This window comes from Callorhinchus milii, unplaced genomic scaffold (assembly GCF_018977255.1).
Source record: "Callorhinchus milii isolate IMCB2004 unplaced genomic scaffold, IMCB_Cmil_1.0 Scaffold1, whole genome shotgun sequence".
Classification (NCBI taxonomy): Eukaryota; Metazoa; Chordata; class Chondrichthyes; order Chimaeriformes; family Callorhinchidae; genus Callorhinchus; species Callorhinchus milii.
In genome coordinates this window covers 87,902,327-87,929,039 of record NW_024704742.1, presented here as the reverse complement: position 1 = coordinate 87,929,039, position 26,713 = coordinate 87,902,327, and the positions used below count along the sequence as shown (strand labels likewise).

Genomic DNA, 26,713 nt, shown 5'->3' with positions numbered 1-26,713 from the left:
CAGGAGACACTGTGAATGAGTTAACACAGAGATCACCAGGCAGATGTCATCATTGTCGGAATGATCAGATCCGCAGGGACAAAGAGAGCTCAGCCTGGCTCAGGCAAGTGTACAGTGAGGTCAAAGGCTCACAGTAATTCTTCACCCATGCTGACGTGGGTGTTTTCTAGGCTTGAGCAGTGATTTTGTGTGTGTGTTCATGTGTATATCTATCTCGGCCTGTGTGTTTCTGTCTGTACGTCTGTCTCCCAAATGCAGCCGAAACACTTATCTATGCGTTCATCACCTCCCACCTCAACTATTCAAATGTCCTCCTCGCCGGTTTCCCCAGCTCAACTATCCACAAAATCCAGTTAATCCAAAACTCTGTCGCCTGCATTCTCAACCGCACTATACTCCATATCCCCATCACACTAGTTCAAGCAAGGCTGCACTGGCTCCCTGTCACCGAATGGATCGATTTCAAGACCCTCTCACTCGTCTTCAAATCCCTTCAGGCCCTTGGACCTCTCTACCTGTCCGACCTGTTTATTCCCCATTCCACTACCCATTGCCTCCATTCGACTGGCTCCGGCCTCCTGCTTGTCCCTCGTGCCCTCCATTCCACCATTGGTGGCCACGCTTTCAGCCATTACGCCTGCAAACTCTGGAGTATTCTCCCTCCATCCCTCTGCCTTGCCCCCTTCCTCCCTATATTCAGGTCGTGCCTGAAGACCTTCCTCTTCGATCATCCCTACGGTCACCTCCCCCATTCCCTGGCTCGGCATCGTGCTCAGCCACTGTCAAGCGCTCTGGGACGCTACCAGCTATTGAGTGTAAACCAAACGGGAACGAAGGCGTAATCTGAATCTTGACCTGACTTCTGTTTCTTTCAGGAGATGGCATGTGCGTGTTCAAATGTGTCATGAGCCGGGAGACGGAAAGCTGCCGAGTAGGGAAACAAGCTTTTCTCATCACAGTGGGTTACAGCAGCGTGCTGCTACAGTTTAGGTCATCCAACGGTGAGTGTTCACTGCCTCTTAGCCATTCAACAATAATTCACGTTAGGTACAGCTCCTTTCACATCAAAAGGACGTCTCGAGCCGGTTCACGGGAAATTATAATAATAATAATAATCCTTGCATTTGATATAGCGCATTAACACGTCATTGAGCCATTTCAAAGCACTTCACTGAATATATTCTAAAGTGGATTGACTGTCTATTTTGTGGGTAAAATGCGGCAGCCAATTGCTCCCAGCACTCTCCCACTAATAGTCATGGATTGATTGACCAATTTTTGGGGGGAGGGACTATTACCCCCGGAAAGTGATCCGCTAATCGACTAACAACCGGGTTCCTACCTACTGCTAGGTAAACAGAGGCCTGTGGAGTAAGGAAGCTTGCCGAAGGTTTTGCCCTGCCGAGGGTAGAACCTGGGACCTCTCACTTGTGAGGTGAACGCGCTAACAACTGCGATACTGGACTCCACTGTAAAGTGTAGTGATTTTGTCTTTTGTGAGAGAACACGGCAGTCAATTTGAGCTGAGGTAGGGAGGGTAAGTCAGTCAGGCGTCATGGCCCTGGGGTACAGAAATCTCCTACTCCTCATCACTGTCCAGTGAGCCCTGTAGATATCAGGCCTTTATGATATTCAGTGTTAAACCTTAAACATCTATAATGGCCACTTGGATGCAGTACTGGAGAGCAATAAAACCACAATCTGTATCCATGTCCAGTGGAGCCGTTATGCCGTGGTGGTCACAATTCATTTAGCGAGGTGCAGTAGCTGGTTTCATCCCTTTCACTCTACACTCTGGCTGGTTCTCCTGCTTATCTTGCAAGTCACTGGTTCCTTGCCGACATCTCTTCCTGTTTGGGGTGTGTGTGCCAAGCAGGAAGTGATATCAGTGGCACCTTGATGATCTGGCAGGCAGGCACGTTTTAAACAAGGGAAGTTAAAATGGCCAACTTCCAGATTGTCAGGTCACTAGCAACGTCACTTGCTGTTTGCTGCTGGGATCCACTCTGTGACTACATTATAACCAAATTAGTTCTAAAAGGATTGCAGCGAGGCTGCACTGTAGCACCTTTCATGTAGGATAATGGGTCAAAGTGTGACCTGTACCTCAACTCCATTTACCCGCCTTTGCCCATATCCCTAGATACCCTGACCTAACAAAAATCTATACACCCATCTTGAAAATCTGAATGGATCCAGCACCCACAGCCTTTTGAGGGAGTGAGTTCCAGATTTCTACTACTCTTTGTGTGACACAGAGTAACTTCCATGCATTGGTGGCATACATCTGTGGAAATCTCAGTCGGTTTTAGATATGATAATAATAATAAAATAATAATAATCCTTGCATTTGGTGTAGCGCCTTATCACATCTTCGAGACGACTCAAAGTGCTTCGCTGTAAAGTGAATTGACTGTATATTTTGTGGGCGAATTATTATTATTATTATGATAATGGGTTTGCGCATGTGCCAGACACCCTGCTGACCGAACAAAGTAGAGGAATAGAAGAAAAAAGGAGGGGAGCACATTGGTGAGAGAAAGAAAGGTCAGCCCAGGCACAGGGTAGTCTTATCTTCCCGTTACCCAGGTGTGAGATGGGCAAGCAATGAGCTGTTCACACCTTCACACTGGTTTCCTGGCCTCCACCCAAAAGCCACTGGTGTCATCCTGCTAATGGACATTTACAGGACATGGGCTCCAGTATTTCTGCTCACACTCACGCACACAGTCGCACACGCACGCACGTGTGTCTCTCTCAAAGAGAGGCACACTCACACCTGTGCAATGCCTCCCTCCTCTCACATACATACACTTCACCAGACACACCTGCGTAATGGAGGAGGAGAATGCTCTGCAGGCACGTCTGAATTGTCTCATTACAGTAACTGAAAGCCCTGAAACTGTCCAATTTTTGGACAATAATAATAACTACATACATAGAACTCGAAATTTCTAAAAAAAATGAAATTAATAAACACAGAAAAACTAAAGTCCTTGTTAAATGCAAGGAATATTATTATTATTACAGTGACTTGATGCTATTGATTTGTGGTAAAGTCAGGCAGTGACTCGGGCACGGGCTCTGGGTACAGGACGCTGACATTTACCAGCAGGCATTGGGAGACCTGGGGTCATAGAGGAGAAACATATGGAATCCATTTATCTGGGCCTGTGACCGCTGCTTTACTGCGCATTCATCAGTTAAACAGCGGGGAGCACGGCCCAATATCCCCTACAATTCTTAAGTGTAATCGCTGCCGTCCGGGTGCTCTGAGGAGCAATATATTCAGTGCATCTTATCTACTCTTGTCAGAAAGCGGCAATAAATTAAACAAGTGCTTCGCCTGGGAATCACTGTTTAACAATAAACATACAGCAGACTGGCTTACAGATGCGCCAGTCTGTCTGCCCTCTATTGCTCCTCGTCTTTCCGGTCGCTGGGAACCTCATCAGCGATTTCTCAACAATGCCATGAGCAAGTCCCAAAAAACTTAAATCCTGCAGGTATCCGGGACGTGGCTCGCTCCAACATCGATCTGCTGCCTGGCTTCTCCTTTAGCCACAATCCCGCCTCAATAATAATAATAATCCTTGCATTTGATATCGTGCCTTATCACGTCATTGAGATGTCTCAAAGCTCTTCACAGAATATACTGAAAAGTGAATTGACTGTATATTTTGTGGGCGAAACTCGCACAGCACAGTGTCCCACAAACAGTTGTGGATTGAGTGACCAATTTATTATTCATTTTTTATTTTTATTATTACCCCCGGAAAAGCAATCTGCAAATCAACTAACAACCGGGTTTCTACTCGCTGCTAGGTGAACAGAGGTGTGTGGAGTAAGGAGACTTCTCTAGCATTTCGCCCTGCTGGGAATTAAACCCAGGTCCGCTTGCTTGTCCTAAGTGCTCTAACCATTAGGCTGCAGGACTCCACACACAATACAATACAAAATTACATATATAGTAATTATAGTGTATAGTGTGTTTCACGTCGGGAGGACATCCCAAGGCGCTGGACAGCGATTTGGACATTTGTACTTACTGAGTTTGATATCTGAGCGGAGTCCTGAGGGTTAATGGCAGGCATGCCTGGGTCCTTCCCCCCCTCCCCCCACACCATGTTGGAGTGTTCACTTGGTAACCAGTTGGCTCATTTTTGTTTTGGTCAACGAGGTGTCTGACACATGTTGACAACCATCACCATGCTTAAGAGCATCGAAACCAAACTGGATGCCACCTACACATGGAAATCCCAGAGATAGATTGTTGGAATGGAATGCGCACTCTCTCTCTGCTTACCTAATTCCTGAAAGTTTTATGCGCAGCTTGGCAAGAGCCAAGGCTTGGGGATCCCAGAGTGTGCGTTGGGGTAACTGCTGGAATCTAACCTGCTAAAACCACATAGTCGGCTCATCATTCAGGAAGAACTTAGACCCAAGCCTTTATCAAGGTGTTTCACCCACAAAACACATATGGTCACATCACTTTATAGTGTATCCTGTGAAGCTCTTTGAGACGTCTTGATGGCGTCATAAAGCGCTGGGTCAATTGCAAGAATTAATATTATTTTAATCATTATGGGGCTCAGTGGGTAACTGGGATTCTAAAGTGCCAGATTCATTGACGCCTCATTCCTGCCCGTGTCCAGATGTGTTTTGTGGTGACTCATTGGAGTTCCGCTCGGACACCGATCTCAGTGCTGACCTCGGTGAAGCTTGCCAGAGGAGGCTCCCAGAGTCCGAGCAGAGGCCTTGAGGGACAGATCCGGGATCCTGTGGGAACCACTCTTCTCAATTTGGGAATCGTGCAATTTGCTCCTGAGCAGGCCAGCACAACCTGTACAGAAAAAGAACTGCTGGCTGCAGGTCTGTTATATACTGGAAGGATCACAATATCTTTCACACGCTGTGCAGGTCGTGAAGCCACATTAGGCTGGATTTATTGCCTCCACTCTTTTTGGCTACTTCTGCATGGTTTCCCCTGTGATAGTTTCCCCTGTGACTGTTCCTACTGTACCTGCCAGACTAGCAGTGTTATTGCATTGGGAGGTCTGAATTCCCACACCGTTCTCAAGCTGCTGTAAGTGCAATTGAGTGTAAGGGCTGCTTCCAATTCAGCTCCTGTTAACCCTACAAACCAAAGCCCTAATGGGTAGGATGGTCCCAGCTGGACAAGCAGTGGGAAAGCTTGCCAGAGAGCGATATCAATGGCAAGCTATGTGGTTTTAGGTGGATTGACTCTAGCAGTATCTCAATGCACACTCTGGGATCCCCAAGCCTTGGCTCTTGCCAACCTGCGCCTAATACTCTCTGGACTTAGGTAAGCAGAGTGTGTCCCTCCAGGCAAAGAGCATGCATTTCCATTCCAGACATAGGGAAATGTGGGTGGCTAACCAAATGGATATTCTTTAGGTATGGTGGTGGGTTTCTGAATGTGTTAAGACACCCGCCTGATCAAATAAAAGAACTGCAAGTTGCTCAGTTGGTGATTGCCGTGTGAGAGCGGCGAAGAGATTTAGATTTTTCAAATACTGCATTAATAAAAATAGATTTCACTATATAAGACCTTCCACTTTGGGAGGACGTCACAAGCCACTGGACAGCATTAGGAATAACAAAGGCACTTGCTGTACAGTCATGGATATTTGGTTGTTGGCTCTTTGCTGTAAAGAGTGTCTGAACCTAAGGAAGCATGCCTCTGTCAATAACACTATTGATGGGAATAAAAACATTCGCTCCCCATACTGTTGTCAGCACAGTGGTTGAGCCTGAAGGTTTCAGACCTACCATTTGCTCTTCTCAATTACCAATTACCACATTTCATTACAACTTACTGAGATACTGCCTTGTCTCAGAGATTGAGAGCAAATGTCAGCCTGACTCAGTTGGTAGCACTCTCGCCTCTGAGTTAGAAGGTTGTGGGTTCAAACCCCACGTCAGGTCTTTGAGCTCACAGACATAGCTGATATTGCAATGCAGTACAGGGGGTGAGGGGGTCTGGTTTGTCAGTGAGGTTGTCCTTCAGATAAGATGTTAAACTGAGGCCCTGTTTGCCTGTTCAAGTGAAAGTTTGGTACTATTCAAAGAGAGAAGGGAGTTTCTCTCTCCTGGTGTCCTGGCCAACAATTCCCCAAATAAAATTGGGCATTTTTTGTTTGTGGGTTATTACTGTGCGCAAAATTAACTGCCACGTTCACCCACAAATAATCAGTCACTGCATTCTACAGTACATCCTGCGAAGTGCCTTGAGATGTTTAGACAACACCATGAGGTGGTATCTAATACAAGTATTATTGTATTTATTCTTATATTCTGAATGGGGATGCTCTAGGAGGGGTAGATGAGCAGACAGATCTAGGGGTTGAAGGCCCTAGACTTTAAACTAAAATCGAATTCACACATGCAGAAACAGTCAATAAAGCAAATGGGACTTCAGTACTAGAGGTGTGAAATGTAATAGCAAAGAGGTATTACTGCAGTTATATAGAGGGCTGGTCAGACCTCATTTGGAATAATGTGATCAGTTTTGGGGAATCAAACTTATGAAGGATTTTTACTAGCCTCAGAGAGTGTCCGCAATGGTTCATTACCTTAATATATGAAGGGGCCAAGTTATGATAAGAAGCCTGCTAGATTGGGAATTTTTTTATAAAGAGGAAAGGAAGTGATTTGATTGAAGTGTTTAAAATAAGGAAAAGGAAGTGACAGGTTAGATCATGGATGACCTTTCCCCTTGGAAGAGAGATCTGTTACAAGGGGGAACCTTAAAATCAGAGCCTAGACAGCTAGAACTTGGGTGGAGGGGGAATACCACACCAGACCAGACCACATCAGATGGAGTATCAGTCTTTATAAATAGAACAGGTGGGCTAATCCAAGGCATGTAGGCATTAGTGTTATAGTGGGATGCGACTGCAGTAAATCCTGTGAAGCTCTTTCAGATCTCCTCCTATTGTGAAAGGCATCAACATGTTATGTTGAAGAACTGTTGTTTCAGATCATCCAGAATTTGGCACATAAAAATAATCCTTGCATTTGATATAGTGCCTTATCATGTTGTTGAGATGTCTTAAAGCGCTTCATAGGATAAACTGTAAAGTGGATGGACTGTGCATTTTTTGAGTGAAATCCAGCAGCCAGTTAGTTGTGCACAGCAGTGTCACACAAACAGCCATAGAGTGAGTGACCAATTTTATTTGGGGAATTATTGGCCAGGACACTGAGAGAAACTCCCTTCTCTTTTTGATTACTGCCATGGAATCTTTAATGTCCACCTGAACGTCTCATATGAAGGATGGCACCTCCAACAATGCAACACCCCCCCAGCACTGCATTTGAGTGTCATTTTAAAGTATGTGGTTTCAAGTCCTGACGTGGGGCTTGAACCCACAACCATCTGGCTCATTCTTAAATACAGCCTCAGATTTGAAGGCATTATATCCCCTTGATTTCTCTGTTCACCTAAGCCTCTTTTTAAGAACTACAGGAAACAGGATTCAAGTTAGGACTGAGTTCAGCAACGTGCCATGTTCGGGATGCTCCGAAATGTTGAGAAAAATTGAGTAACTGGAATTCCTCCCCCAGGATCATGGCAAGTAGCTGAAAGCTGTGTGGATTTTTAATGTGGGACCCTGATGTTTCTCTCTGCTGATTGTGTTAGCACCTCAGGCGCAGAACTGGCAAATCTCGAACCCTCACTCGCATGTTCCATCTGTATAGAGTTTAATAAACAACACCAGTGAGGGGAATGTTGACAGATCTGAAGAGAGTTCAGATGGTACTGTGGAGCTGTTCACAGTTTATCATTGTCTGATTGAATGTCCCATTGTTTGTACCACGCAGTGAAAGGTTGAAAGATCCTGTGGGGATTGTTTAAAAAGGGAAGGGAGTTTCTCCCGGTGTCTGGGCCAACAATTCCCGTCTCCCCAGATAAGACTGGTCATTCACTTCATGGCTGTTTCAACGCCAGTCACAGAACCTACAGAATCAGATACCGAGGGTAATAATGCCTCAAAAAAAATAATAATAACTTGATCACTCAATCCACGACTGTTTGTGGGACACTGCTGTGCGCAATTGGCTGCCACCTTTCGTCCACAAAATATACAGTCAATCCACTTGACAGTATATTTTGTGAAGTTCTTTGAGATGTCTTGACGACATGATAAGGAGCTATATCAAATCAAGGATTATTATTATGATGATGATTATTATTATAATAAGTAAACAGGGAAGCACCCAGCCAACTAAGCTGAGAAATGGCTTGGTGGGTAAAAGCAAAGGTCAGAGCTGACAAATATTGGAACTTAACAATATTCTTTTTCATCCACAGAGTTCTCTACATTTTATAATTCGTTAAAAGTTCATAAAAACTCCAGTAAAGCCAGCTCAGCAATCAGCGAAAGGACAGAGGATGCGTCTGCCTCACAATACTTCCAGGTAAGAGACAGACAGTCAGACGACCATATGGCCAGAGGAACAGCTGCTGGGTAGACAGTGCCAGTGTTAGAACCCAATACTGTGCCAGTGTTACCGGCTGTAACCATGTAACACAAGCTTAACACAAATGACAAGATCTGCAACCTGCACTTGTGCAGAGCCTTTCACCCAGAAGAATGACTCAAAGTGCTTCACAGAGACGGAGTGGGAGTTCGAGCAAAGTGGGAGATCAGGTGGAAGGAAGTTGCAGGGGCAAAGTGACTGAAAGCCTACCCACTGACGGTGGAGTGGAGGGGGCAGGGAACACGAAGCAGGCCAGGAAGGATGGAGTGGGTTCAGAAGAAGAAGCTCTGTCCCAGGTCTGTACGGCTCAGTTCAACCCTGAGCTTTGTTTTTTTTAATAAGGAGTAGTAATTTTTTTGAAAGAGCTTTGTTAATAATGTGTCTACTGGTAAGATAGGGAAGGGATTCCTACTCTTATAGGACACCCACTGTACCAACTCCCAAATTCCTGCTTTCTACCACCATTCCTGATATCCTGTACCAGCTGTTGGTTACTCCCCTGTGTAAAGGAACACTCCCTGGTGGTATCTATCCCAAAGATTACGTTTAACAACCCCTGAACCTGCACATTCTGGTCATACTGTCTTGGCTTATGTGCAACTATTCTGGGTTTATTTTCTACGTCCTATTTACCATCTTACAAAGAGTTACATAGTGATACAGCACGGAAGCAGACTGTTCAGTCCAACTCGTTCATGCTGGGGTTTATACTACAAGAGAGCTCCCACCCCTGCTATACCCTCTCCCTCAAGTATGCATAAAGTTTTCTCTTGAATACATTGATACTTTTTGCCTCATCTGCAGCTTCCTGAAGCAAGTTCCACCCTTTCACCAACCATACAGTCATAGAAGGAGGCCATTCGGCCCATTGTGCCTATGCCGGCTCTTTGAAAGAGCTATCCAACTAGTCCTACTCCTTGCTCTTACCCTAATAGCTCTGCAAATTTTTCCTTTTCAAGTACATATCCAATTCCCTTTTGAAAGCAACCATCGAATCAGCTTTCACCACCCTTTCAGGCAATGCATCCCAGACCATAACAACTCTCTGTGGGTAAAAAAAATTCTCCTTGACTCCTCTCTGGTCCTCGTCAGAGGAAACCGTTTCTCCTTATTTACTCTATCAAAACCCCTCATAAGTTTGAACACCTCTATTAAACCTCCCCTTAACCTTCTCTGTTCTAAGGAGAACAATACCATCCTCTCTAGTCTCTCCATATAACTGAAACTTTATCTTCCTAAACTTCCTATTAGAAATCCGACTGACTATCTTATAATTTATCTCCTCTTACTTACGAATAACCTTTAGCTCCATATTCTTTGTTTTTTTTTAAAAAAGTGCTTTGAGGCATTCTTTCATTTTGATAGCACTATACAAATGCAAGTTGCAGACTTCGAATGAGCTAACAGTGGAGAGCTTGGGACTGGGAGCGTACAGCTCAGTGTGAGGTAAGCGAAGAAGTACAGATCTGTGATCGGCTGTGGATTGGTAAATAAGGGATCTGAACCTCCGGTCGGACACGATGTCCCAGCAGTTGCAATCCAGAAGTGGAAACTGAGGAGGAGGGTCAGCCTGTGACAGATCTGGTATCTGTATGTTCCCTGTTTACCAATTCCTTTTGGAAATCTCGGAAATTCAAGCTCTCAGTGTTACTGGTAAGTAAATAAAGGCAAGGAGCGAAAGGAGAGCTTAGGAGGATTCTCTTTCATTCAAATTGTTGTTGGGTCGTGGAATGCTCTTCCAAGTAAGATGGGAGAAGCAGAATCCATTGCGGGTTTCGAGAGGGTAGTAGACAAGTACATGAAAGATAGAGGCTTGAAGGGTTGCAGGGATAGGGCTGGGCAGTGGGATTGAATGGACAGTAGGCTCCATTGGGCAGAGAGACTTCCTTCCGTAAATGTTCATGTGTCTATGGCTTTGTCAAAACCACAAGACCAAACAACCCTGAATGTCCTGTCTCATCCTGCAGGAAATAATGCCACACGGCAATGCTCTTTTTCTCTTAGTTTCATGGCTGTTTATCACAACAACAGAACACGCTGCAGGACTATATCGGGACAGCCACGTACCAGAGAGCTATACTGGAGAACCATGTGGATTTCAAAGATAAGGTGAGTTTGGGAGAGCTTGACAGGAGAGGGGAAAAAAATCTGGTCAGTAGTGTGTCTTGACACATGCGGAAACCCATCACCATGCTTAAGAGTATCCAAACCAAACTGAGAATTCCATGCATCCCACCTACACGTGGAAATTCCACCGATAGATTGTTGGATGGGAGAAAAGAGTGCAGCTTCTTCGGAGGGGTTTCAGTGGTCAGTGGTGGACTGGCTATATAAATCGGGACATTTCTTGAGGGACCCCATGATTATCTGTCTTGCACCCCGATGATTGGCTCCCAACAATCCCTCATGATTGACTCTGAAGCGTCCCCATGATTGTCTCCCCAGTGCCCCTATTTTATACCACAAGCCTTTGGGGCTACCAATCCACCAGTGGGATGAAGGGGAGCAGCCCAGCATTGTGGTTGAGGTGGAGAATTCCTCAGACCTGTGCCCCATCACTCTACTGCCATCTGTTGGTGCCCAGATGAGGTACATAATAGCGCCACCCTCAACTGCCAACAAAAGTGCAAAGCTCTCCTCTGCCCTTCTATCCGGTGTGTAAACTGGCACACAGTAACCGCTGCGGAGGACGGCTTTACTGATTACCTGGGAGCGAGAGGGTGCTGACCAATACCTAACTGTCCTGTCATCACAGGTTATTCTGGATGTCGGCTGTGGATCAGGAATCCTCTCATTCTTCGCTGTTCAGGCAGGAGCGAGAAAGGTCTACGCTGTGGAAGGCAGCGCGATGTCAAAGTATGCCGAGGTACTACCTGGACACACCACCACACATTAACACGGACACGTGCAATACCTTTTAACACAGTCTCCCCGCAACACGTTAATGTGATCATTGGCGACTTGAGGAACCGGACTGTAGTCCTGGAGCAACTTGATATAGAGTCCTGTAATAATAATAATAATAATAATCCTTGCATTTGATATAGCGCTTTTCACGTCGGGAGGACGTCCCAAAGCGCTTCACAGAACACACTGTAAAGTGAATTGACTGTATATTTGTGGGCGAACGCGGCAGCCAATTGCGCACAGCAATGTCCCACAAACAGTCATAGATTGAAAATGACCAATTTATTATTGTTTTTGGTTTTGGAGGTATTATTATTAGGTGTGTGGAGTAAGGAAACTTGCCCAAGGTTTCGCCCTCTGCCTGGAATTGAACTCAGGTCTCTCACTTGCAAAGCGAGTGCTCTAACCACTGAGCTACAGGACTCCACGTAGCGTAGTGGTTAGCAAGCGGGAGGACCTGGGTTTGGTTCCCAGGCAGGGTGAAATCTTAGGCAAGTTTCTTTACTCCTCTGTTTACCTAACAGTAAATAGAATCTCTGTTCTTAGTTGATTGATGGATCGCTTTCCGGGGGTCAGTCATAAGCCCTTCAAAAAAAAATTGGTCACTCAATCCATGACTGTTTGTGGGATACTGCTGTGCGTAATTGGCTGTCGCATTTCACCCACAAAATGTAGTCAATTCACTTGTGTATATTCTGTGAAGCGCTTTGAGAAATCTCAACGATGTGATAAGGCACTATATCAAACGCAAGGATTATTATTATTATAAAATGACCTGTGTAGCACGAGGTCTCTTTTTGTGGACTTAAAGCACCGTGTTATAAAGGGTCATGGCCACAGTAGCTGGTGCTGTGGTTTACAGCTTGTGCAGTCACTTGTAGCTTGTACTATAGTTTGGGGGTTTACTGGCCTCTCTCAGCCCATTGCTTTAGATGCCTGGACTGGCCACTCTACTGCTCAAGTGAATCAGCAATGTGACTCATCCACAACCCGAGCACAACCACGTGTACTCAGAGCACGTGAATAAACAGGAAGCAGCCGATGCCCTACAGGAGAGGGGGCTTCACGGTCAGGCAAGTCCTGTCAGCCGTCAGCCAACAAGGTGAAGTAAGATAAACCTTTTCCAGATGTCCAGGCCAAGACCTTAGCCTTTCCAGAAAGATACCGCAGTGTGTTTTGAGGCTTGCAGTTTTCGATTTTTTTAAAAAGAAAGCAAATTTCACAGATGTTTTGTACATACAGGTATCACACTAATACCAACAAGCTTGGCTGGTCAGCATTGTTCCACTCGAGTGCAGGAGATGGTGGGAAATAAATCAGTTACCTGACTGAACTCATTACAAAAGACCTTTGGATATCGGCTGACGATATATCTTGCGTTTCGTACAGAACTTTGTCTTGAGCAATTGCTGTCAAGCGCATATATACATGCACATGCTTTAAACACACAAATATGCAGATGGTCGCATGGCTCAGTTAGTAACAGTCTCACTTCTGAGTCAGAGGTCTTGGGTTCAAACCGAGGTCCTGTATGCTTGTTCAGGTGGACGTGTCACTGTTTGAAAAGTGAAGGAAGTGTCCTTGCCAACAATCACCCCAATAAAATCAGTCACTCACTTCATCGCTGTGGAGAGCGTAATAAAGTACAATATCAAATACAATGATTATTGTTTTATATCATAAGGAAATGTTTAACTTTTAGTGCAATAAGTTGGTGAAGATATTGCTGCCTCCTTTAGCTGCTGCCAGCAGCTGTTCACCCGGTGTCTAGTTTCTCTGTGGTTTTCACAGTCGTCTGTTTGACTGCACTGGTCTGTGGCAGCTGCACTGTTTTATAATATCAACATCTGTCTCATTTGGTTGATGTAGTGGCTCACTCAGCACTGTGAATAAAGGAGGCTGTAGTTTATTGCCAGAAATCATTCCTGGAAGAATTATTAAACGTACTTCACACCACCATAATCTAATAAACATAACTTTACAGTCTATCCTGTGAAGAACTTTGAGATATATTTTCATACATTTTTAGCCTCACCAAAATTTCTTTGTTGTATTTATTTTATGTCTCAGTGACATGGTAAAGCGCTCTTTCAAATGTAAGGATTGTTATTATTATAATCCCACAGAAGATCTTTTCTCCCTATAGGCAGCTTGCTGGCTTGGCCCCACCGCTATTTTGTTTATTACTTTTTGCACTTCAGATATTACTGAGAAAGCTGTAACTAGGGTGGCTGTCAGGCCCTCTTTTCATTCTTGCTTTATAAAGAGATGTCAACTCTGGATGACAATGCTTAAGACGTGCATTTTTATATAGTGCCTTTCATGTCGGGATGGACATCTCATAGCACTACACAGGATTTACTGCGAAGTGCAGTGACTGTGTATTTGTTACATCTCATCTAAAGGATGGCACCTCCGATAAGCACCTCCCCACCCCGAGCACTGCATTGGAGTGGCAGCTTGGAGTTTGAGTTAAAAGTCCCAACATGGGGCTTGAACCCACAACCTTCTGACTCCGAGGTGGGAGTGCTACTGAGTTTGCCAGGCTGCCAATGCTTAGTTTAGTCTCTCATTTAAGCACTTCAAGATGTTCATCCAACTTGAAAAACAGCTAATAAGTGCAAGTTATTGTTGACTAGCTTAGTAGCTTTTTGTTTTCAAAGGATTGTAAAATCCTTTCAATGAGACTTTAAACTGAGGTCCCATCTGCCTGTCCAGGTAGATGTTGAAGATCCCATGGCACTGTTCGAAAAGAGAAGAAAATTTCTCAAGTCATAATGGCCAACAACACCCCAGAAAAATTAGTAATTGACTTCAAGGCTGTATGTGAGACATTACTTGGCTCCTGCCTTTGCCCACAAAAATATACATTCAGCAATTAATAATTAAGTGCTCTGAGAACCCTGTCCGGCATGAAGTGCGCTATATAAATGCTATAATAAGTTGTTTTTGTTGTTGGCCTCGGTCCAATTAGGAGGTCCTCCTGCTTGGCTCCCGTCAGCGCCTCCACAACTCAGGCACTGACAGCATCACCATCCATAGTGGCACACTCCACCTTACTAAGCCAGTCCAGAACCTTGGCGCCTTGTTTGACCCTCAACTGTCCTTTCTACCCCACATCCGTACCATGACCCGCTCTGCCTTCCCCCACCTCCGCAACATCTCCCAACTCCACCACTGTCTCACACCACAGGCTGCGAAAACCCTCATACACGCATTGATAACATCCAAGCTTGACAACGCAAACTCCCTGCTTGTTGACCTCTCCAACTCATTCCTCCATAGGCTGCAGATCATCCATAACTTTGCAGCCCGTGTCCTCTCCCGCACCAGGCTCCGTGACTCTTATCAGCCCCATCCTCATCCGACTCCACTGGCTTCCCATCACACAGAGGATACAGTTCAAGATCCTGGATCTCACTTTCAAAGCCCTCCATGGCTTTGCTCTCCCTACCTCTGCGACCTCCTAACCCCCTACCAACCTGCTCCCTCCCTCCATTCAGCGAGCTCTGGTCTGATTCATGTCCCCTGGCTCCCCTGTCCCACCATTGGCAGGACTTCTGCCACTCTGCTCCCACCCTCTGGAACTCCATCCCGCAGTCCCTCTGCCTCGCCCCTCCCTTTCCTCCTTCAAGACCCATCTCAAAACCCTCCTAATCCACCGTGCTTTTGATCACTTTCCTTCCCCCCCACCCTCCACCCTCACTAATCCCGACTCCCAGCTCGGGTCCGAACAATGACTGTCCAGCGCCTTGGACGTCCTCCCAGTGTGAAAGGCGCTATACAAATGTAATTTTGTTGTTGTTAATTAATGTGAAGCACTTCAAGTCGATTGAACATTCAAAGGCGCTACATCAAACGCAAGTGCTGTTATTAAATGGGGTGTTAGTGTCAAGGAATTAAATGTTGGAAGCAGTAACTTTGTTTAGAAAATGAAGGTTATATAATTGAGCAAAGTTCAGGAGAAAAGTGATTTGAAATGTAACTTGACCTGTCCATGATGGTCCTTCTTGTAGTTTGGAGCAATTACTGAAGCTCGGACAGGGTGTGTTACTCAACCTTATTGTGAGTGTCAATGCTCTATATAAACCACAATTACAATATCAGGTCTACTTTGGTAGGGCTACTTGAGGACGGTGAATATCTTATACAAGGAACTCGCGATAGGTTGAGCGAGATTCAAATGTTCTTGCTTGTATTCTCAGTCTTTGTTTGTTTGTAGTATATTTGTTTGTTTATCGTATATGTGCCTCCCAGTATGTCAGTGGTGGTGCAGTATAAATGTCTATTGTGGTGCAGTGTAAATGTGACTGAAATTATGTAAGTAGACCAAATGTGAGAAAGGAACCCGGTTGTCAGACAATTGGCAGATCGTTTTTCCAGTAGTAATAATACCTCCCCAAAAAATAATAATAATAATTTCGTCACTCAATCCATGATTGTTTATGGGACACTGCTGTGCTTCTGTTTCCCCACAAAATATATAGTCAATTCACTTTAAAGTATATTCTGTGAAGCGCTTTGAAACATCTAGAAGACGTGATAAGGCGCTATATCAAATGCAAGGAGTATTATATATTATAATCGGCACAGTGTGAGTTGGTCAACAGACATTGTGATCTCCTATTTGTCCTGAGATGCTGTTCTTCTCTTCATGTCTTCAGATACTGGTGAAAAGCAATAACCTTTCCGAACAGGTGATGGTGCTGGAAGGGAAAATCGAGGAGATTTCTATCCCCGAAAAGGTGGACATCATTATCTCGGAACCTATGGGCTATTTGTTATTTCACGAGAGGAGGATTGAGAGTTATCTCCACGCCAAAAAGTGGTTGAAGCCAAACGGTAGGTGCACTCGGACCTAACTCTACTCGTCGCGAAACGGCAGGCCTGTGTGGGGGGTCAATGACACCTGATTCAAGTTCAGGTGAGCGGGTGAGATTGATTATGATGGTACACACTCAGAACCCGTTATACAGTACTGCACAAGTCTGGATATAACCGGTGTATGCTGGTGTCCCGGGCGTACCGAGGATCCACAGGAAACCGGTCATTACACGTCTGGTGCTGACAGGTCAGCTTCCTGCGCACACACACACACATATATATATATATATATAAATAAACGCATATATATAGACACACACAAATATACAGACACACGCAAATATCCAGATACAACAACAACAAAATTACTTTCACGTCGGGAGGACGTCCCAAGGCGCTGGACAGTCAGTGTTTTGGACCCGAGCTGGGAGTCGGGGTTGGGGAGGGTGGAGGGCAGGGAGGGAAGGAGGGTGATCAAGAGCACGGTCAAATAGGAGGGTCTTGAGACGAGTCTTGAAGGAGACAAGGGAGGAGGCGAGGTGGAGGGACTGCGGGATGGAGTTCCAGAGGGTGGGGGCAGAGTGGCAGAAGGCCCACCCACCAATAGGTGGGCCGGCGAGGCGGGGACGTGAAGCTGGCTGGAGCCCGCTGAGTGGTGGGATCAGGTGGTTGGTAGGGGGTTAGAAAGTCGCCGAGGTAAGGATGAGCAATGCCATGGAGGGCGTTGATGGTGAGGACCACGATCTTGAACTGTATCCTCTGTGTGATGAGAGACCCACACATATACACACACACAGATATACACACAGACATATACACACAGAACACACACACGCAACAGAATACACACACAGATACATGTACACACGCTTGCACACAGACACGCAAGTGCACACACGAACACACATCACATAGTCACGTAGACACACATACACGCACACAGACACATGTAAGCACAACGCATACAGAGTTAAGACCAAATTCAACTTTAATTTGCTAAATTCTTGGATGCTCCAATAGGCTGGGTACATAGAGCAAATCCTGAATTTCTGTTAGTGTCAGGACACAGATCACCTCTATAATTCCATCGAAGGTAATTTCTTCATCACAAAGTGTCAGAGTGGGGGAGGGAGGCCGAAGGTTAAGAGCCCTGATGGAGTGGGGGCAATGCCCTCGCACACTTTATGCTTGTCAATTTGTCAAACTTTTAGTTGGCTTGTACATTGAGATCAATGCACTGTTTTACCCTGACTGACTTGCAATCAGTCCAGATGCTAAGCAGAGGGGCAGCTTCTTTACTCTTGGAGTCCTGTAGCATATGGGTCAGCTCCTGGGTTCGATTCCCCGGCACGGCGAAACCTTAGACAGGTTTGCTTACTCCACATGCCTCTGTTTACCAGCAGGAAGTAGGAACCCGGTTGTTAGTCAATTGGCGAATCGCTTTCCAGGGTAATAATCCCTTAAAAAAAACTCTTTGAGACATTTCAACGTAGTGATAAGGCGCTATATCAAATGCAAGGATTATTATTATAATTATTATTATTATTATACTCTGCTCTCTGTATATTTCCTCAGGGATGATGTTTCCCACCTTCGGTGATGTTCATTTGGCCCCGTTTTCCGACGAGCAGCTTTACATGGAACATTACACCAGGGCCAATTTCTGGTATGTTCTTGTGTGTGTGTATGTGGGGTGGGGTGACGGGAAGGGGCACAGAGAGAAATCTGGTTAAGCTTGTTGTTCCCCTTTCTGTGAATGGTTGGAAGCCAGCCTGCTGTTTACTGAGTGGAATTGGGTAACGTTTCACTAAAATACATAAGGTGGGAGAGAGGAATGATCTGTCTCGCTTTGCCTGAACGCTTTGTGCAACTGATTTCTCGCTAAGGTTGCGGTCCACTGCATTTTGGAAATTACGAGGACTGAGTCGTAACATGCCTGTAGGTAACGTCAGGATAAGGGATGCCTTCTGGGTGGTCCCTTTTCCCCACCCCTTTGGTAGGAAAAGTGTACTCAGTCCATGAATAGAGGAGCTTCATTTTGAAGCCAAACAAATGTTTACAGCAATGAAATACCCCAAGACACAGTAAGAGACAGGCTCCTGGCGTTCACTGCGCTCTGAATCACCCCATGTCTATGGTGGCTGTAAGGTCAAACCATTTCAAAGCACTTCACAGGCAATTGCTGTCCAGTGTAGTGACTGTGTATATTGCAGGCAAATACGGCAATAATTTTGCGCGCACAAACAGCCTTGAGGTAAGTGGACAGTTTACATGGGCGGAGATTGTTGGCCGGGACAAAACACACGTCCCTTTTCAAGTAACGCTACAGGCAGACGGGAGCCTCAGTGTAATGTCTCATTTGAAGGATGGTACATCCACCAATGCAGTGCTGCCCCAGTGTTGGACTGGGAGGGGGAATTGGGGGAAGGGGAAAGTGGTGTCAACAGAAAAGTGGTGTCGAGAGGGGGCTGAGTGATAAGGGCGGAGAGGTGTCTAGGGGTTGAAGTGAGGGCCATTTATGGTCGAACGGAGGGGGGGATTGAGGATCGGAGGGGTGAAGGGGGAGGCGCTACTGTGCCGAGTGCCATCACACTGACAGACTCTGAGTGAACCCAGTGCCAACTGGGAGATTGAATAGAGCCTGACTGAAAGCTGATCTGAGGAGAGCCCCACTGAAAGCAGCTTCAAGATTGTTCAAGGAAACTTCCCAACAATAACACAGGGTCGGTGCAGTCTCTTGGTGTGTTCTCCCAGCACCGTGACAGAAAGCAAACAAGAGCTAGAGAGAAGAGCCGAGGTACACAGAGCTGCTTCAGATCTGTTTGCTTCCACAGTCACGCTGCTGTGCTCCTTCCTCTAGTTTCCTCACGTCCCCTGAGAGAGGACATGAGGAAACATTCCTCAGAGAGGAATCATAGACACGAAACAGAGGAGGCCAATTCGGGGCTAACCAGTTCAGTGGCAGTTTGGATGTTAAGCTGCAAGTATTATGTTAACCATGGAGTCCTGCAGCTCAGTGGTTAGAGCACTGACCTCGCAAGCAAGAGACCTGGGTTTTAATCCTGGGTTGGCCAGGGGAAAACGTTGGGCAAGTTTCCTTACTCCACACGCCACTGTTTACCTAGCAGTAAGCAGTAACCGGTTGTTAATTGATTGGCGGATCGCTTTTCCAGGGGTAATAATTTCTTTTAAAAAAATAATGATAATTTGGTCACTCAATCCACAATTGTTTGTGGGACACTGCTGTGTGCAATTGGCTCCCGCATTTCACCCATAAAATATATAGTCAATTCAATTTACAATATATTCTATGAAGCGCTTTGAGGCATCGCGAAGACGTGATAAGGCACTAGATCAAATGCAAAGATTATTATTATTGGGTCTGAATGGGCTTAGTTATGTTAATAGCTCTGATCCTGCTTTAAGCCCCACCTTAAGAACTACCTCTTCGACCATGTCTCCCCCTCTCCCGTCTCCCTGGCTCATCATGCAGCATCGCCAGTGGGCAGTGCTCTGACATGCTATCCTGCGTGAAGGGCGCTATATAAATGCAAGTATTATATCCCTGCACTAAAAGCTGCCTTGCCTGATGATCTCTGTGCTCTCTCCGCAGGTACCAACAGTGTTTCCACGGGATTAATCTCTCTAGTCTCCGCAGTGCGGCTGTGGAAGAGTACTTCAAGCAGCCAATCGTAGTAAGTCTGACCACTGACTGAATGGGAATTAGTCCCAGGACGGTAAATGTCCCGCTCCTGTTCATCCAGCTCAGAAGCCACCATCGCCTAAGGTGTGATCCATCATCTCAGTCTGCACCTCACCTCTAAAAGCCACCCGTATATTCACCCGCACAAAACTCTGCACCCCCATCACACCAATCCTTGCCAGGCTCCAATGGCTCCCCATCACAGAATGGATCGATTTCAAGATCCTCTCACTTGTCTACAAATCCCTTCACGTCACCTCCCTATTTTTCCGACCCGCTTTCTCCCCACTCCATTACCCACTGCCTCTGCTTGGCTGGCTCTGACCTCATGCTTGTCCCTTGTCCCCTGTGCTCCACCATTGGCAGCCATGCTTTCAGCCACTACACCCCAAAACTCTGAACCTCTCTCCTCCAATCCATCCACCTTGCCTCCTCCTTCACCTCTTTTAGATCACAACTTGAAAACCTTCTTTGACCGTGTTTACAGTCTCCTCCTCCCTCCACCTGGCTCACCATCAAACTCTACCACTGTTAAGCGCTCCGAGACACTGCCCCGAATGCTATATAAATGCAAGTTGTTGTTGTAGCCTCCAATCCCATTGACTCATACTCTTGTAGGGAAGTGACCCGAAGTTCCCAGGCCTGTGGGTGTAAGGTGTCTTGTCTCTTCTGTTTCAGGATACCTTTGACGTGGTCATTCTGATGGCGCGCTCTGTCAAGTACACTGTGAATTTCCTGGAATCCAAAGAAGACGATTTGCACCGGTGAGTAAATGATGGGTGGAGGAACCTTTTGTTGATTGATAAGAAAATGCGGTACAGACTTGGTGAGTTTCCAGGCTGTATACTACACTAAATAATAGCTAGTTACCTTTGTAATGTACACTGTATCATATAAAATAAGAATAATAATCTTTCCATTTGATATTATTGCCTTATCACATCGTTGAGACATCATAAAGTGCTTCACAGAATATATTGTAAAGTGGATTCACTGCATATTTTTGTGGGAGAAATAGAAATTAGATGCATCTTAATTTCAGACTACAGATCGCATCAAAACGTGTTCTGGAACTTCCTGCCTCAGTCCTTCTGCTTCAGCCTCTCTTTATTTATTTATGGATTAATCACACCTGCCTTTTCCGCCATTCCTATAAAACAAAGCTATGGTGTGATGGAAGAAGAAAGTGCATTGCTGTCCCCCTGAAGGACAGGCGGGCGGGGATAGCACTGAACAAAAATCAGGAAAACCCAGCACAATAACCCAAGAGGCTGGGAATGTTGAGTGTGAGCGTTAGTCATGAAGTGGGGGGAGGGGGGAATGAAGTGTGATTCAGAATAAATAGGCTCTCCAGGGTCTCTTGTCTCCGGTGCAAAGTATTTCACAAAGATTTTGTTTCACTTTGTTTCTGCAGAATGGAGATTCCCTTTGTTTTCCACATTCTCCAGTCTGGTCTTGTCCACGGCTTGGCTTTCTGGTTTGATGTAGCCTTTGTGGGCTCACAGTAAGTGTAGTAAATATTCTCTATGACACCCCCCACCCCCCTCCCCCCTGTGGTCACTTAGCTGTCTGTCTTTATGGGATTTATTGAATAGGATTTATGGCAAACGCATCGAATTGATTCCCCACCCAAACATGTCATCATACAACAGGGAGAGCCAGAAACAAAACACTGAGAGGAGAAAAATGAGAGCGGAAGAAGAGGAAAGAGCCGAGAGGGATGAAGAAATAGGGAGAAAACGAGAGACAAGGAAAGAAGAGAGCGAGAGAGAGAGAGACAAGGGAAGAGAGATGAGGGGAGACAGAGAGAGCTGAGGGGAAACAGAGAGAGACAAGGGGAAAGAGAGACACAGAGGGTGGAAGAAACGTAGACAGAGAAAACACAAAAATGCACACAGATTGAAGGAGGCACTTAAAGAGCAGGAGAGAAATATTGAGAGGCACAAAGAGAGTTCATGACAGATTGATAGAGGCACAGAGAAAGAGAGAAATGTGGAGATCTTTAGTTATTCTGAAGCCGGGGGCCCCTGAGATAATAACTTGGAGGGTTAACAGGAGTTGAGTGGGATAATTCCGGGCTACCAATGACTGGTTTACCTTTCCACGTCCTGCCGATGAGCCAGCCTGGCTGTGCTGTGATCAGCAGTGCCCTGGAGTACTGCGGACCCGCCTGGCTCAGGAACCGGACTACCGAGACCACCAAAGAGGGCTGGCTCGATTGACATTCTGTTTCCAGGCACATGGGGGAAGGGAAAGGAGTAGGATACGGATCATTTCCGCGAGGGATTTACTCGGTATGAACTTTGTGCGCCCCTAGTTTTCATCACTGAAGTTGCCCAGACGAGTGGGGTCCACGTTTAGCGTTAGGTTGTGTGCAATTACCCCAAACCTTCCTTCAGTCATCTTCAGTGTATCTGGTGTGAGTGAAACCAGATGGACCCCACATTGAGGTTGTGCTGCTGAGACCAAGTCAGCACAGTGTGGGTTGCGAATCAATATATATGATGGCAGCTGAGGAATTGCTGGGGTGAAAAGTCCAACATATGTTGATGGATAGACACGCTCACTGGCGCACACTCATTCACACTCTCTCACACTCTATCTTGCACGTACACTCTCAAAAACACTTTCTTTCTCTCACACTCTGAAAACAAACACATGTTCTCCAACACACAAACACACACACTGACACTCACACACAGTCACATGCTCTATCTGTCACATACACAGACACGCGCTCAAATACAGGGTGAATCAAAAGTCCTTATTCATACGTCTATACGAGATGTTCAAACTACAAACCATATAGACGTTTACACATATCGATGACAAAAATATTTACAAATATGATGAAAGACATCTCCTGTAATAGCTACACACTCTACGAATGTTATCTAAAAAAAAATTAATAATCAAAAACTCTCTGATTCATAGACACACACACACACTCTGTCTCTCTCCTATTTTACATGAAGAAATTGTGTATAATTAAAGAGGTACATTGTCTATCTGAACAACAGTTTCCCTCCTTTACACGTTAAAAAGCAACCGATCGAAGGGAGTTCTTATGTTGCAGTTGTTTTATAGCGGAATGCATTTTCCCCCTAAAATAATATCTTATTTTGTTTTCTTTACCCCCATCAGAAAGACAGTCTGGCTTTCCACATCTCCCACAGAACCCCTGACACACTGGTATCAGGTTCGTTGCCTGCTCCAGACCCCGCTCTTTGCCAAAGCTGGAGAAACATTCTCAGGGAGAGTCCTGCTGGTGGCCAATAAAAGGTAAGAACTGAAAGGGCAACTGTAGCCAATCTCACCAATCCCCACCCCCCGCCACCGAGCCTTGTCTCCGTGTTTGCCTCTGGACGGAGAGACGTAAAGGTTTGGACAATGGCTCCTTTATAATTATCCACACGCAGGGCAGCACGGTATTACTGCAGTTGAACGTCAAGATCTTCACAAACCAGTTGTTCTAACGCCAGGCTCCTGACCATTTCACATCCCTCGTTTTCAAGTTCATAACTTCTGCAAGCCAAAGCCCTAACTGGTAGGGTGATCCTAGCTGGACAACCAATATCAATTGCAAGTGATGCGGTTTTAGCTGGTTAGACTCCAGCAGTTACCCCAACGCACACTCTGGGGTCCTCAAGCCTTGGCTCCTGGCAACCTGCTCCTGGCAAAATACTTTCCAGAATTAGGTTCGCAGGATGCTTCCCTCCAGGGAGAGAGTGCACATTCCATTCCAACAATTTCCACGTGTAGGTGGGATGCATGGAATTCTCAGTTTGGTTTGGATACTCTTAAGCATTGTGATGGGTTTCCACACGTGTCAAACACCCGACTGACTTCCCCCAAAAAATCAAAGGAATTTACAGATTATCTCAACAGTAGTTAGTGACAGAGAATTTCACGTTTGAATCACGTTCCTGGGTTTGTGAAGGAGGGGCATGTGAGTTTCATTTGGGAATAGAATGGGTGGGCTCCTAAATTAACTCCTCCCCCTTCCCGGTAGGGAGGGGAGGAGGAGGAGGCACCGAGATATTCCTAGAAGCACTGCTACATTATTTCTTTGTAATCCATCAACACTTTACTACACTTCCAAAGCTACAATCTAAATATAATTTATTAACATTAATCCTTTAATTTGACTTAGGATCTTATCATGTTGTCAAAAGACTTCAAAGCATTTTGTAGCATTTACTGTAATGATGATGGGCATTATCGACAGTCGTGCTTTCAGCCGCTACCCCCCGAAACCTTAAACAAATTGTTGTTGTTGCTGTAATAAGAATGGTTACATAGCTGCAGAATGTAGTGACGGTGTATTTGTGGTTTGCCACAAAAGCCGTCCATTGCTGGAAGGGCACAGAAGCAATTGGGATGTTTAAAAAGCAGCTTGTTAGATACCTGCAAAATAAGGGAACAGATAAATGGGTGTATGTTGGGTGGGGAGGGAGGGGAATATGGTATTAAAAGATCAATCATAATCTAGTAAACCATCAGAACAGGTTTGAGGGACTGAATGGTCCCTTCCTATCATAAGATTAGTTTGAATGAAGAAGGCCCTTTTCTCATTCTTCCAGAAAATCCACCCTACCATCCCCAGATCACAGCATCAAGCTGTTTTCATATGAGTCCAGTGTCATGGCCTCAACCACCCTTCCTGGCAAATGTTCCATGACCTCTCCCTCTCTGACCGGCAAATATGTGGAATATATGTGGAAACCCTGAGTGGAAAGTGGACTATAATTGACCCTTGTCTCCCTCTGCTTTGTGTGATAGACAGAGCTACGACATTCACATCATGGCTATTGTGGACCAGACGGGCTTCAAGTCTGGCAACATACTAGACTTAAAGAATCCCTTCTTCAGGTGAGCACTCCAATGGTGTATTTGCTTAAAATGTGAGCATGCAGGGTGAGAACGCCAGGCTGGGCTGTGCGGGAGGAGGGCTGCTCCTGGCTGGCTTATATAAAAGAAGCATTAAGAGTGGATTGTCGCGGCATATTTGTTCATTGAGAAACAGGTGACAAGCCAAGGTGTGTCATGGAGGGACATCACCAAAAGACTGAGAAGCAAAACGAGCTCTGTGAAAAAATAGTGGTTAGCTGACACTACTTCAGTGAGTAAGTAGTAAACTTATGGAACAGGCATCCCTGGGGAGATGGTGAAAGCAGAAACCTGAGAGCAAGAGTACAGATCTATGGGGTTCTCAAGAGAGAATCAGTGGAATCGAATTTGCGGAAATTCTACCAGGATTCCTTAAAAAACAATATGAATCGATTAACAGGAAGTGTTAATCTGGAAGTGTGGAAGTGTGCTCCCTGCCAGTTCTTACAGAGGCCGGTGGGAATCCTGTTAGGAAAAAACACAAGTTAAGATGCTTTAGCAGTCCTTACAGATGAGACTTTTCCAGGTGCGGTGTTGGAGGAAGGGAAGTAATTTTGTCAACAATAATAATAATAATAATCCTTGCATTTGATGTAGTGCCTTATTATGACATTGAGATGTTTCAAAGTGCTTTGTAGAATATACTGTAAAGTGGATTGGCTGTATATTTCGTGGGCGAAACCCGACAACCAATTGTGCACAGCGATGAATTGAGTATTTTTTGTTGTTGGGACAGTCAAAGATGTGCACCCCCAGCTTGGGTGCGCATCCATGACTGTAGAGCACTGTACAAATGTGATTTTCGTTGTTGTTTTAAAGTCAAGAAAGGTTTTTTTTCCAATGGCAAAAGGGCTTTAAAACCCCCTCAAAAACCTGTTCTATTAGTAGAATAAACCTTTGAGTAGGAATCAGGTGAAAATAGTTCAACCCTCTCACTCTCTCTCTCTCTCTTTCCCCTCTCCATTTTATTTTATCATCAACAGTTCTTACGAGTGACTCCCCAACGAAAGAGCCCAATGTGAACCAACACCAGCACATCTCACGATCAAGAGACTCGCAAAGAACTGGCAGCGGCGGGACTGCAACCCAACCAGATCCAGGCGGAAAGCAATCCGTTCTCTTGGTGACCTGGTCTCCTGGTCACCCACCGTATCTCCCTTTTCTTGGACATTCGGTGAGCCTGTATTCAAACCGGCAAATAAACGAACGCACCGTGTGTGAATTTCAACATTTCTTCCACATTCATGCGGCATGTCAGATACAGGTCCACCACGCCTGGCAATGGCCAAAGACTGACAGCCAAACTACCAGCCGGCACCTGCGTCTGCGGAAGCCTCCCAGAGTAATATAAATACATATTTTACAATTTTATAATATACATATATCTATATATTTTATGTACATGTGCATATATATATATATTTATATATACACAGTGAAATGCTATTATATGTGCAGTAAGGCATGATCATTCATGGTGGTGGCGGTGGTGGGGGGGAAGGGAAGAGGGAAGAGCTGGAGAAATCCACTCCTGAATGTTAACTGGAGAGCTCTACCAAACTAGCAGCGGAGCTGGAACTTTGTTATAATAATCTGCATTTATTAGGATATTGCTAGAAATTTACTACATCGCACATTTGGCTTACATTGTGCGGATGTCTTATTGCTGTTCGACTAAGCAGTGGATGAAGGTCAGGAATAGCGTGCAACCTCAGTAGAACAAACCTTGCTTTCCTTATAGAAGAATGTTTTAGATTAGGCTGACAATCTATTGGGCATATCGCTGAGCTGTACAGGCCAAGAGGTTTTGTGGGTATGATACATGCTGAGTTAGCTGATCTCAGCCAGGACGGCAGTGAGTAAAATAAAACCAGAAGTCGC

At 45.4% G+C, this 26,713-nt stretch overlaps 1 protein-coding gene across 1 annotated transcript; it reads left to right on the top strand.

Annotated features, from left to right (window-relative positions):
- Nucleotides 1-60: 60 nt before the first annotated feature.
- On the top strand, nt 61-26,060 carry carm1l (coactivator-associated arginine methyltransferase 1, like). The gene is made up of 14 exons (XM_042346812.1): nt 61-103; nt 876-1,001; nt 8,339-8,445; nt 8,643-8,804; nt 10,513-10,617; nt 11,264-11,374; nt 16,080-16,257; nt 17,815-17,905; nt 19,853-19,934; nt 20,621-20,706; nt 21,357-21,446; nt 23,087-23,224; nt 24,725-24,814; nt 25,816-26,060. The coding sequence occupies exons 1-14, from the start codon at nt 61-63 to the stop codon at nt 25,826-25,828; spliced, it is 1,422 nt and encodes a 473-aa protein (XP_042202746.1). The 3' UTR covers nt 25,829-26,060.
- The last annotated feature ends 653 nt before the right edge of the window (nt 26,061-26,713 follow it).

Coding starts and splice junctions, on each gene's coding strand:
- carm1l (XM_042346812.1), top strand. CDS start 61: ATGATCAGATCCGCAGGGACAAAGAGAGCTCAGCCTGGCTCAG. Junction 11,375..16,079: donor CGATGTCAAAGTATGCCGAG/GTACTACCTGGA, acceptor TCATGTCTTCAG/ATACTGGTGAAAAGCAATAA. Junction 19,935..20,620: donor ACTTCAAGCAGCCAATCGTA/GTAAGTCTGACC, acceptor CTTCTGTTTCAG/GATACCTTTGACGTGGTCAT.